Source organism: Anguilla rostrata, chromosome 14 (genome assembly GCF_018555375.3).
Source record: "Anguilla rostrata isolate EN2019 chromosome 14, ASM1855537v3, whole genome shotgun sequence".
Lineage (NCBI taxonomy): Eukaryota > Metazoa > Chordata > Actinopteri > Anguilliformes > Anguillidae > Anguilla > Anguilla rostrata.
Window position 1 is genome coordinate 26,227,946 of NC_057946.1, and position 13,669 is coordinate 26,241,614.

The 13,669-nt window shown below is 49.4% G+C and overlaps 1 protein-coding gene across 1 annotated transcript; it reads right to left on the bottom strand.

The window, feature by feature from the left end:
- Positions 1-623: 623 nt before the first annotated feature.
- On the bottom strand, positions 624-10,183 carry LOC135239919 (amyloid-beta A4 precursor protein-binding family A member 1-like; the record flags this gene model as incomplete). The annotated part of the gene is made up of 12 exons (XM_064308923.1): positions 624-1,995; positions 2,226-2,366; positions 2,727-2,846; positions 3,712-3,924; positions 4,661-4,840; positions 5,232-5,483; positions 6,102-6,197; positions 6,977-6,997; positions 7,642-7,787; positions 8,183-8,222; positions 8,326-8,427; positions 8,576-10,183. Coding segments are annotated over 12 exons (2,991 nt in total), but the record flags the coding sequence as incomplete, so codon positions are not given.
- Between the last annotated feature and the right edge of the window lie 3,486 nt (positions 10,184-13,669).

Consider the following 13,669-nt stretch of genomic DNA (forward strand, 5'->3'; position numbering starts at 1 on the left):
TTTTTATTATTGAAAAACTTCAAGTTGTTTTATGGCTAAACAACTCGGGTGCAAAATCACCTTCCTGTGTGAGAGTGGGGAGGACTCGCTGCTTCTGTGATGTGGCATATCTCGTTGGTCATGTGACCTCTGTATCAAATGAATCTGACACCTTTCAGTTTCTGCCTTCTGCCCAGGCAATCCCAACCTATAAGATTATATAAAACCTCTCCGTGGCTGCTAGTGTTGGATCACTTTCAAAGCAGCACGACTGCATACTTGTGTGATGTGTTGACATCAGTTCCACTCAGCAGCCCAACCTGGACTGTTCTGCTGCCTGTTCTGTTACCGTGGAGACCAGCACAGCCCCCCTCCCCCCCACTGGCCTGCAGTGCATTAGTCTCACAGATGTCTGGGGGGGGGGGGGTTAGCCTGACAGAGCTAGCCTATCCCAAGGGGGTGGGGGGGTGAATTCTGTTTATATAATCCTAATCTGTATGACTGGCTCAGATTTCCCTGTCATGGTAATATGGTGACCTTCGACCCCCACTCTGCCTACTCCTCTGATGTGATTGAATCGCTGTGTGACTCACAAGGGGGAGGGGTGGGGGGTGAAGTAATGTAAGTCGGTCCACCCAGTCTGCTGCGGTTTTTTTCCCTTGTTTTTATTGTCCTAAATAATAAAGATGATCTATACAAATCAAGATCCATATCAAATAATTGTACAAACTAGCTCTGGGTACAGGAATGTAGCTAAGTAATATCACACGACATAACCAAGTAAAGCCAGCATTTTATGTATTTTGGCAGATGCTCTTATCCAGAGTTACTTGCACGTAGTATCCATTTACGCTGCTGGATATGTGCTGAAGCAGCTTAGGTTAAGCACCTTGCTCAAGGGGTCCAACAGCAGAGTCCTTCCTGGTAACTGAACCTGTGTGTAACAAGACCAGTTCCCAGACTGCTATACTACACTGTCTCCCAAAAAATAACTAAACCACTACCATCCAGCCACAGACTGATTTGACAAACATAAGTGAAATCAATTACATTCATAATGAGTGCATTCTAAACATTGGCATTCCCCCCAGTGTTTTGCACCAGTACAGCTCAGATCAGAAGTCAGAAGTGAGACTCTTCTCCAAGCTCGGCTTCAGTTTTCATATGAATGCATTTAATTCATGCGTCAGAGCTGCCGTTCACAGGCGCCAGTCACTTAGCATTAAACAATTAGCGGCGCTTATGCTTCTCTTCATCTCGTACTTTTACTTATTGTGTAATCTGGAGTTCCCGCTTGTTTTTGTATGTAAACGTTGCTGCAGCATTTGGGAGGGGCGCGGACTAGACCCGGACTCCTTAAAGCGTGTAGCCAGCTGCGGTGTTTTTTTTTTTTACACATTTATTATTGCGGTGTTCGCTTTTGTAAACAGTAACGTGCAGAAACTGGCCCTGGAATTGCCGTGTCTTCAACCTCCAAACCTGCAGTGAAGCCTCATTATCCCCTTACGTTAGTGGTCGACTTTCAACCGACGTTTCAATACTTATTTTATTGTGATGTATTCAGTTGGGAGCTCTTTGCAAAAGTGCTATAGGAAAGACATTTCATAAAATTCAGAGGACAGACATGGCCTTTCTCCGATTCAAGTACTTAAGTGAAAGCTACTAAATAAATAACCATGTAACCACAACAATAATGAAAATAAATAAATAAAATAAATAAGATGAATCTCGCAAAGAGTAGCTTAACGTCTTTCAGACGTGGAAATGAAACAAGGTTGAAAACTGAGTGAATAAATAAGAGAGGTGACACAGAGAAACCGCACCGTTACCATGGTTACTTAGAGAGACCATACTGTCGCCACGCTTAAACCACAGTGCACCAAACGAGCACCACCACACGCCCTTCGCGGGTTTCTGAGCGCGCTCAGTAGCAGCGCGGTCAGGTCAGATGTAGACGGGCTGCTCCTGGCCAGTCAGTAAGCGGTACATGGCAGCCGGCATCGTCTTCATGTGGATCTGTAGGGGAAAGAGGGATAGCCTACACTCGTTAGGGTTTCAGGGTGTCTGCGGGTGGGGGTGGGGTATTTGGGGATTGGGCAGTATGATTTCGGGGTGTCTGGGGGGTGCAGTATTTGGGAATGGGGCTTCAGAGTTTTCGGGTGTCTAGGGGTGAAATGTATGGGGATGGGGCATTGGGATTTTGGGTTTCTGGGTGTGGGGTATTTGGGCTGTTGGACCCGCCTCACCTCTCCCACGGCACTGGACAGGATGTTCACAATCCTCTCGTGGGGCGTGGCCACCACGCTCTGACCGCTGATCTCGATGATGCGGTGGCCGACGCGGACCCCGCCCCTCTCTGCGATCCCGCCCCTCATAAGGCTGCAGATCTGCGAGGGGCGAGAGATTCAGACACACCCCGAACTCACACGCACACCCTTAAAGCACACGCCCCTAAATCACACACCCTCAAAGCATACACACCCCTAATGTGCTCATATGTGCCTTAATGTATAAAGAATCCTGCAGTTCTAATGAAACTAAACGTAAGTTAATTCAAAGCAGTATCATAATGTTTTTTTTTTTCCAAGAAATGTACTCAAATAATCTAATTTTAAACAATGAGGTAATACACTGGAGAGATTTAGCCAGTGGGCTGCATTTTTATTGAGCTGAACATCTGAAGTTCTGAACACGTTTTCTCTAATGTAAACAAAGAGAACAAACAGCATCTGTACTGGAATACCCACAATGCCGTTCTGCACGCTGAAGCCCAGCTGGTATCTGAGGTCCGGTCTTCTGATCAGCACCGTCGTGACCGGGGGGCACCGGACGATGTTGAGTCTGAGCCGCGGCTGAGACTTCAGCCCCTGGGGCGAGGAAGAGGAGCAGGGTGATGCATCCCAGCACTGACCTAATGCAGCGTTTCACAACCCTGTTCCTGGATGTCTACCGTCCGGCAGGTTTTCACTCCGACCCTAACAAAGCTCACCTCGTTCAACAGCTAGAGGTCTCGTTGAGCTGCTAATTAGTAGAATCAGGTGTGCCAAATCAGGGCAGAAATGAAAACCTACAGGACAACACATCTCCAGGGACAGGGTTGGGCAGCCCTGCCCTCGAATATCATTTATTTTTATTGAATGTCCCTTGTAGTGTAGGTTTTAGAACAGTAGAATACATGATTCTTGGGACGAAGACCAGAGACGCATGTCCCCTATAGGGGACAGAACTAAATTGTCGGGTTTTAGGGCGATAAACCGAAATGTACTCGACCCTATAGGAAACAGTCCTTTCGTGGGCCGCTATTAACCACAGTATCTATGCTCAGTCCCTGCTCAAGCACCTCACGCGAGATCTACTCAACCCCGTCAACGAGACTGATCCCTGAACCTGGATCAATCCCTGACCACAGGCAGAAGCCTGGTTCACTTCAGTTCTCCTCACTGCTACAACTGCTCAGCATTAAAGCTACGAGAGAGAAGAGAGAGAAGACAAAAGAATGGCACACAGCAGAAGATAGAGAGATAGAAGTGCAAGGGATTAAGGAAAGAAATGATGGGATGTGGGGGAGGAGAATACGGAGAAGGGAGAGCGAGGGAGGAGTGAGAGGGAGGAGAGCTTTCTGGGAGAAAGAGGAGACAGGACGGAGAGAGGGATGAGATGGGAGAGATTACAGAGAGGAGGGTGGGAGAGAGTGAAAGTGAGGAAAGAGAGGGAGTGGGCAGGGAGGCCTACCTTGATGATGCTCTGGCAGGTGGTGAGGGGCAGGCCCACCAGGCTGGTGCCGTTGATGGACATGATCTGGTCCCCGATGCTCAGGCGGCCAGACTTCTCGGCCGGGCCCCCGTGCATCATGTTGGCGATGATGACCGTGGGCAGGATGGAGCCCCACCCCGACTCCACCACGACCACGCCCAGAATCTCCCCCTTCTGCTTCTCTATGTGCACCTGGGGAGGGACACACGGGGACACACAGCTTATGCACACAATATTTATATACACTACACCCACACCTGTAACACTGTATAACCCACACCTGTAACAGGCTCTATCAACCATACCTGTAACACTGTTAATCACCCACATCTGTAACATTCTATCCTCCACACCTGTAACAGCCTCTATCAACCACACCTGTAACACTGTCTGTCACCCACACCTGTAACAGCCTCTATCACCCACACCTGTAACAGTTTCTATCCCCCACACCTGTAACAGCCACTATCACCCACACCTGTAACACTGTTAATCACCCACACCTGTAACAGCCTCTATCACCCACACCTGTAACAGGTTCTATCCCCCACACCTGTAACAGCCTCTATCAACCACACCTGTAACACTGTCAATCACCCACACCTGTAACAGTTTCTATCCCCCACACCTGTAACAGCCTCTATCACCCACACCTGTAACACTGTCAATCACCCACACCTGTAACAGTTTCTATCCCCCACACCTGTAACAGCCTCTATCAACCAGAATCAGAATCAGAATCAGAATCGAATTTATTGCCAAGTACATTTACACATACGAGGAATTTGCTTTGGTCAACACACCGAGGCAGCCATCTGCGGCGCCAAACCACACCTGTAACACAGTATAACCCACACCTGTAACAGTTTCTATCCCCCACACCTGTAAGGCTGTATCCCCCACACCCGTAACGCTGTGTGTCACCTACGTCTTTGCAGTTCTCCGACTTGGAGAAGTGGATGAGGTCGTCGTTGTACATGTCCTGCGTGCTGAGCAGGTCGCTGTACTCCCTCTGGCTCAGGTCCTCGGGGTCGATGCCGTTGGCGCGCAGGAACTCCTGGTACGCCACGCTGAAGGCCTGGCCAATCGACTGCGCGATAAGCTGGGCCTGCAGCAAGCACAGAGAACAGCTGACACAGGCAGACGCAGGCTGACGCATTCTGAAATAAGCTGACACAGGCTGACGCTGGCTGAGACAGAAAGCACAGGCTGAGCTCGCACTGCAGTATATAAAAGCTGAAGAAGCATCAGGAAAAAATGGAAGAACTCCCAACAACTTCACACCGGAACACGTGCACAGAAGTGGTAGCTTTTAAAAAAACGTCCCTCTAACTTTCTTTTAAGCCAAAAAATGGTTTAAATTGAGAGATAAAGCAACTAGAGTTTTACTGAATTATATAATTACAGCATTATAAAGGATTCCCTGTAGAGAGAGAAGCGAGCGCAAAGAGAGTGAGAGAGAGAGAGAGAGAGAAACGGAGAGAGAAAGAGACACTAACATCCTCAGACTCAAAGACGTGGCAGATCATCCTGTACTGGCGCCTCTCCTCCTGGGCGGGGTCGTTGCACAGGCCCCTCCCTTCCGGGGCGGGGTCAGTACACTGGCCCCTCCCTTCCGGGGCGGGGTCACCGGCCTCCCCCAGCTCCTGCGATCGGGGGCGGGGCCTCCTGCGGCGAGCCATGAGCACCACGATGTCCCCAATGTCGGCGATGTAGGAGATGGTCCTCAGAGGGTGGTCCATCATCGCCTCCTGTCAGCGGGAAGGGCGGGGTTAGGGAGTGGTCAAGGTGTGGTCAGAGAGTGTTTAGGGTATGGTTTGATTGTGATCAGAGTGCGGTTAGCATGTAGATAAGAAAGAAGCTGACCTAACAATGCCTCCTGTATTGTGAATACTTTTGAATGCTTTTATCTAACGCTTAGCTTCTCTGAAGCCTTTGGTTCTCCAGTATTCACAATATTAGTCATCCCCAAACGTGTCTGTTCTCTTTATAAAAACTTCCATGCAGTCTATTTTTATATACGTGTCAGAAGACATCTGTCAGTGACTCAGGAAAAATGTCTCTACAAATTATCCTCCTTTGTCAGATGTCATTACCAGAGAAGTATTCCCAGTGTGACCAGTGAGGGGGGGGGGGGGGTGCACTGAAAAGTGTTCATTTGCAAATTCTTAAATAGTCACCTTATAATGAGACTTAGCAGAAGGGAGGGAGAAGGCAGGAGCAGGGTAGGAAGAGGTGAAGGAGGTGAAGAAAAGAAGAGGGATAGATAGATAGATAGATAGATAGATAGATAGACAGATAGACAGATAGACAGATAGATAGATAGATAGATAGATAGATAGATGCAGAGAGAGACAGGTGTACAGTACCTGTGAGTCTGCGTTCAGCACTTTGATTCTCTGTGTGGAGATGAACAGGTCCACCTCAGTGGTGACCGGGGTCTGGACCTCTGGACTCTGCTGGCACTGAGGGAAGATTTACAACACTTAACCAACGCTTAACACTTAAGCAACGCTACCAAGGCAACCGACAGGCTAATGTCACACACACAAACTTCCCTGTGCACATTAATAATACTCATCAATGCAGACAAACACATATGCACACACACACACAAACACACATACACACACACACACACACACACACACACACACAAACACACACACACACACACACACACAAATACAAACACAAACACACACACACCCAACCACACACACAGACACACACACCCAAACACAAATACACAGACACATGCACACCCAACCACACGCACAGACACACACACCCAAACACAAACACACACACCCACGCACACCCAACCACACACACACAGACACACACACACACAAACACACACACACACACAAATACAAACACACACACACACGCACACCCAACCACACACACAGACACACACACCCAAACACAAACACACACACCCACGCACACCCAACCACACACACAGACACACACACACACACACAAACACACATTCACATTGAACTACAGCTAGAACTACTAGCATACACGCAATACAAACGACCCTGTGCATGTCACACATTACTCAGTACACATGCACATCGCGCATACACACGTTCAACTACATACAGACTGCCCAGAATACACATACACAGATTCAGAAACTGTGAGGTAATCAGAAAAGAGAGAAGGGGGGTTCTGAGAGAGAAAGAGAGAGGGAGAGAGAAAGAGACAGAGGCATACGACGCGGATGCTGTACCTTCTTCCTGCTTTTTGCCATCTGTTGGAAACAACGAGAGAGCAGTGGTCAGAGCAGACAGAGGAGGGCAGGGCTAGCCACAGAATAACAACCCCCCCCCAATGCCCGCCAGGACAGTAATGTTGAGGTCTGTTAGTCTGACTGCAGAAACAACTTCACATCACATCATCACACACATAGTGCAGTAGTGCAAAACTGCAGTCAACACCTCATACACCCTCACATCACACACCACACTGCTCAACAGTGCACTGTACTCAGATCAGCGTTGTAGAGAGGCAGTGTACAGACCGTCCACAGTAACACTGTGCACAGATCAACGTTGTAGAGAGACAGTGTACAGACCGTCCACAGAAACACTGTACACAGATCAGCCTTGTAGAGAGACAGTGTACAGACCGTCCACAGTAACACTGTACACAGATCAACGTTGTAGAGAGACAGTGTACAGACCGTCCACAGTAACACTGTACACAGATCAGCGTTGTAGAGAGACAGTAAACAGACCGTCCACAGTAACACTGTACACAGATCAGCGTTGTAGAGAGGCAGTGTACAGACCATCCACAGTAACACTGTACACAGATCAGCGTTGAAGAGAGGCAGTGTACAGACCGTCCACAGAAACACTGTACTCAGATCAGCTCAGGAGAGAGAAAACGCACCCGGACTCGGCTGACGGCCTCCTGTGCTTGCGTCATGCGCACACTCTTCGACGGCGTTTTGTCAGATAGTAGCTGGGTGGAGCCCAGGTAATTTGCCGCAAATATGATCCCATCGATCAGATCCTCAGGGTCACATGGTCCCGGAACTGAAAGGAAAAGCAATCAGTCGGCACAACTAATCAGTCAAACCATCCAGAAATCATAGAAAAGACTAGCAATAAAATACCCCAATTATAAAGAAAAAGCATTCAATAATCAAAGGTAAATTATTTGATCAATTTATAAATCAACAAACCAAATCAATTAATCAGCTAATCCATCCAACAAACAACCACCAAATTAATTACTAATTAAACAATCCAACGTACCAGGTAATTACTCAGCGAACACTGACTACTCTCATCCCTGGTAAAAATTCTACTATTCTTAATTTTCACTACTGTCTATATTATTACGTTCTTTTCCGTTGTATGCTATTAACCCGTGGCAATGCGGCAATATACTAGCTACAGTATCTGAGATTCTGCTATGAGATGCTTACCATCCACATAGGTTGGAAATGAGGCTAAGGTCTTCCTCGGCTGCAATACAAACACAGTTGTTAGAGTGTATCTAATCAGCAATGTAAAGGAGTGGGTACTGTAGAGGGGACAGCAATACTAGGGTGAAGAGCCTGTCTATCACCTCTTGGCTGGGTGGAGACTCAGCGCTGTAATTCGCCTCCTGCAGCTGCTGTCTGTTGGTAGACTCCGCCCCCAAAGGAGAGGCGGAGCCTGAGTCCAGAGACTGACGAGAGAGAGAGGGAGAGAGAGAAAGAGAGAAATAAAGGAAGATAGAAGAGTATAACTTAGGCTACATTTGTGTCATAGCTTTATGAAGGTGACATTTAGAGGGAAACAGAAAAATGGCTGGTGTGATGCTCAGTGATACTCACATCACTGCCCAGCGATAGCTGCTGGTCACACTCCGCTGTGGGGCTGAGATCCTGCCTCATCACCCAGACGGGATCCATGGGCTCCTCAGGGGTGTAGGGTGAGCGTATGGTCCGAGTTTTCACCTCTTGGATGGCCTCTTTAATGTCCTTTATAGCCAAAGAGAGGGAGTCTCTCCTCCCCCAATTCTGTTCGCCTTCTCCGTACTCATCCTGGGGCTTGCCTGGTCCTAACTTCCCCTGGGAGGCCTGTTCATCCTGGGTTTCGCCTGGTCCTAACTTCCCCTGCAAGGCCTGTTCTTCCTGGGGCTCACCTTGTCCCAACTTCCCCTGAGTGGCCTGGTCATCCTGGGGCTCGCCTGGTCCTAACTTCCCCTGCGAGGTCCGGTCATCCTGGGGCTCGTCTGGTCCTAAGTTCCCCTGCAAGGCCTGTTCATCCTGGAGCTTGCCTGGACCGAGCTTCCTCTCAGAAGCCTGCTCCTGCTGGGACTTGTCTGGTCCCAGTTCACCCTGGGAGGCCTGTTCAAGCAGGGGTTTGCCTGGGCCCAGTTCTCCCAGGGAGGCATGTTCATCCTGGAGCTCACCTGGTCCTAACTGCCCCAGGGAGGCCTGTTCATCCTGGAGCCTGCCTGGTCCGAGCATCCTCTGAGAAGCCTGCTCCTGCTGGGCCTCGCCTTGTCCCAACTCCCCCTGGGAGGCTTGTTCATCCTGGGGCTCACCTGGTCCCAGTTCTGCCTGGAAGGCTTGTTCATCCTGGGGCTCACCTGGTCCCAGTTCCGCCTGGAAGGCTTGTTCATCCTGGGGCTCACCTGGTCCCAGTGCCGCCTGGAAGGCTTGTTCATCCTGGGGCTCCCCTGGTCCCAGGTCCCCCTGGGAGGCCTGCTCATCCTGGGGCTTGCCTGGTCCCAGCTCCCTCTGAGCAGCCTGTTCTGACTCTGGCCAGTCTCCTTCTTCACCCAAAGCCCTGTCCAAGCTCCATGACCTCCGTCTCCTCCTGACAGCAGTCTCAGCTTTCTCCCCATCCCGCTCCCATGGGGAAAGAGGGACCTCCGGCTCCTTTTCGGGGCTGTCTGACTCCCCGTCTGACAGCCCGTCGTAGTGGTGCAGCCGGGACCCCACCGTGCGACGCTGCCACAGCCCCCCCTGCTCAAAGAGGCGCAGCCCCGCCCTACGGAGCTGCAGGGCCGTCTGCCGCACCCACTCCCCCTCCCACTCCACCTCAAAGTCCTCATACCCCTGTCCCAGCTGCCCTGGTGTATCTGTGTGGGACTCTGGGTGCCGCTCTCTGTAGGACTCTGTGTATGGCTCTGTGTGACTTTCTGTACGTGGTTCTGCATTTCTCTCTGTGTAGGAATGAGGTTCTGTACTGGGTTCTGTGCTGGGTTCTCTGTAGGGTTCTGCGTTTGATTCTGCAAATGGTTCAACGATCGGTTTTGCATGAGGTCCACCGGTTGGTTCCGTTTTGGGTTCTGCTTTTGGTTCTGTGGTTTGTTCCGTCCTCTGCTCTCCCTGCCGGTGGGTGCGTCTGCATTTTGAGAATTCGGAGTTCAAGTCCGCATTGCAATGGTCCGGGGAATGTGAGGGTGGAGCTGGAGCTGGAGCAGGATTTGGACGCCCGACTCCTGGACCCGCACCTGCCCACTCCTCGCTCCCCATGGTGGGGCCACTCGTTCCTCCCGCTGCACGGTGGGGCTCCGCCTCTCCCTGCTCCCGGTGCTTGTGTCTGGGCTGCTGGGCCCGACGGTAGCGGGTCACGCCTGGGCGGGGCTGCTGCTGCTGCTGAGCTCCTCCCTCCTGCGCCGGCCCTCGGGGCCCTCGCGTTCGCCCGCCGCCGCCCCTGCCCGACGACTCGTGTCTGCGGTAACGCTGCTGGTTACCATGGTGATGGTTCTGCCTCTCGTCAGGGGCCTCGACGGCCTGGCTGTGCTGTTGGCATGGCCGCCACCCGGACCGCACCCCCTCCGCCGTCCCCGCTCTCCCATTGGCCTGCCTGTGACGCTGAGTGGGCGGGGCCCTGTGGCTTCCAGCCCCTTCCGCCGACTCTGCCTTCTGGGTGTAGCTCATGGCTCAGGGGTTCTGCAGGAGACAGAGCAACGAGGTTAGCCCGACTGTCCCGTTGACATTTCCACATGTCACAGGGAAATACTGACAATTTAACAAATACATCAAACAGGGCGAATTCTATCATGAACCTCCAATGCCTTCCAAGCACCCCGTCTCTGAAACACAGTTTTTTGCAGATGGATGTGATGGAGCATGTCGGCTTGCAGTGAGTCACACCCTGAACAGCGCACTCTCAGCTGTGAAACCTGCTCTTCTGGGATCTCACTAATATATCCCAGAACCTTGTGATCCACAGTTTGGCCTCTCTTTTGAACTCCAGGGCTGAAATAATAATGCAGGCCGCATCCATTTCAAATCTAGATGCCCTTCATGACTTGCTGCCAAACAGGAGTTAAGTATTCATTAGGAACCTGAAAATAATGGTTTTAGTTCCTCTTTAATCGACCTGTGGTTATTGCGGTAAGATCTGTGATATAAAGCCATCAGCATATTATAACAGTTTCACTGATTAACGCAGAATGTTCAAACGTTTGAATCTTTGGCCTGATTTTCACTGAAAACTGCAGAGCGCTAAACTTTTTTCAGCGTAAATCACAAAAACCACAACTGTTGGTGCTGACTGAGTACAAATTATGCGGTCATTTATATCAGTTGGACCACTAATAAGTAAGAGTATGAGTAAGACCTAATACAGAAGTAGCCTATCTTTGAAGGATATATTACATTTATAAGCCATGGCTATAAAAATATGCAGTAGCCTATTTCATGATGGGATGAAACAATTTAAACCAGTGTCCCGATATAGAATCTGCTTATTATGCAGATAAATGCCAAAGAAAGTGTAGGCAACTCAGCATGGTAAAACACACACGTGGATTCTACCGTGGCAGTACATATCGGTATCACATGCTGCCGACTGCGAAGTCGTATCAGTAACTGAAAAACACACGAGTAGGTCTGGTCGCCATTGTACACTACACTGTACTCCATGTCCCTGTTCTCCGTACCATACCTGCGTACAACCCGGTACCAGTAAAGCTTTATCTGTACGGCAATTTCGCAGGAAGGTTCAGATTTGGAACGTTAAGCCGTGAAACTGGTTACGGGGTAACTGCCATTTAGATGCGCGCAGGCTGCAGTATTTCGCAAAAGCGCAGGATCAGGACCCGCCGGACGCTGCCGCAGCACGAGCTGTGTAGCCTACATCGTAGACAATAATTAATTGACTTGTTGCAGACAGGACAGCTGGAAAAAGCTGCACTGAAAATGTACTAATCAATTTAAGTAAAAGCCGCATCTTACGGTATTTTCGTTTCTCTAGTAAGCACGCCTATATCTAACAAGTTTGTAGAAATGATATGGGAATTTCTGTGATCCGTCTGGTCTAATGTAGATGAGATTAAATGTAGTATTCGCATTATGGCAATCCCACCAAAAGAATCGTGAACTGTCGCGGTCTAAGCAGTCGCGGTTGAATCAGGAGATACGAATGAAATCGAGTTAAATAGCCTAATAGATACTGTGACCGTCTACAAAACGACGCAAAAAGTGCGATTAAGCAGGCTAAATACGTATGGTGTTATGCTGTATCCTTTCTGTTTTATCCAGAGGCGATATTGTGAGTCAGCTGTCACAGTCCTAATTGTGACAACCAGCCAGGCCCAGTCTGTCTAGGGACGCTTGGCAGTCAGGTGTAGCATTTCCAATTATTTAACATCTCATTGACGCGCTGTTGCCAGTTTGTACGTCGCGTTCTGTCTGAACGTTGTTCATGTCCGCTGACAATCGGTTAAACCGAAGCTAGTAACCTGAGACAATAAACGTAACTTACCTGTTTGTGATTAGCGACGTTTCATAGCTCTCTAAATCCGGTCCGATCTCCTTTCAGCCACCATCTTCCCTGTCCGTCACACTCACGCCGTGCAGCGGTCAATCTGCGTTCGCATACGGCTCCTCCCTCGTCCCCCCCTCCGGCGTTCACCCCGGGCCCTCCCCTCTTTACGGCGACATCAGAGCGGATTACGCACGATTCGTTAGAGCATCTCTGAAGCAGGAGTAGAGGCATTACTGCTGTTTAATACCCGGAACTCCAGCTGTCCACGCGCACTCTCCCATACTACCTCATTCCGTTTTATTTTGCACACAAGGATTACTTATAATTTTATCAGAGTATTTGCACAGCCACACCTCAAAACCGAATTCCCCCTACGGTGATGTTCGGGGCCCTCAGCCTGGATCAGGCCAAAAATGTATAGGGCGCGATATTATCAATGTCATCAAAATATTCTTAAGGGGCCCAATGTCATATGGATTCTTGGGGCTCAGAATTTCCAGCAGAATACCTGCAAATAGCTCTTGTTAACAGTAAATGTGTTCAAAGCTCTTGCAGACTAGCACAATCAAAATACATTGCAATGTACACTTAAAGATGTTCAGTAATGTATATTATAGGCTGTATGGTTTACATTTTATAGTTTTCAGTCATTTATTCTAAGCTATGGAACAATATCCTATCACTATGAGCTCTCCGTCAGTTGTTTGGCAGGAGGTTTTTTTATTGTGTGGAGCCAGGGACAGGAGCGGTGATGCTGACCATGATGATATCACTTCTGAGCCCAAACCTGCACCCTAAGGCAAGAGAACCTCCTGTTGTTATTGCACAGCATTGTGTCTGTGCTGATATTACACATCGCTGTGTCTGTGCTGATATTACCCAGTGCTGTGTCTGTGCTGATATTACACAGCGCTGTGTCTGTGCTGATATTACACAGTGCTGTGTCTGTGCTGATATTGCACAGTGCTGTGAATGTGCTGATATTGCACAGTGCTGTGTCTGTGCTGATATTACACAGCACTGTCTGTGCTGATATTAGTGTTTAGTCTGTGCTGATTTACACAGTGCTGTGTCTGTGCTGATATTACACAGCACTGCCTGTGCTGATATTATAGTGTTTAGTCTGTGCTGATTTACACAGTGCTGTGTCTGTGCTGATATTAGACTGTGCTGATTTACACAGTGCTGTGTCTGTGCTG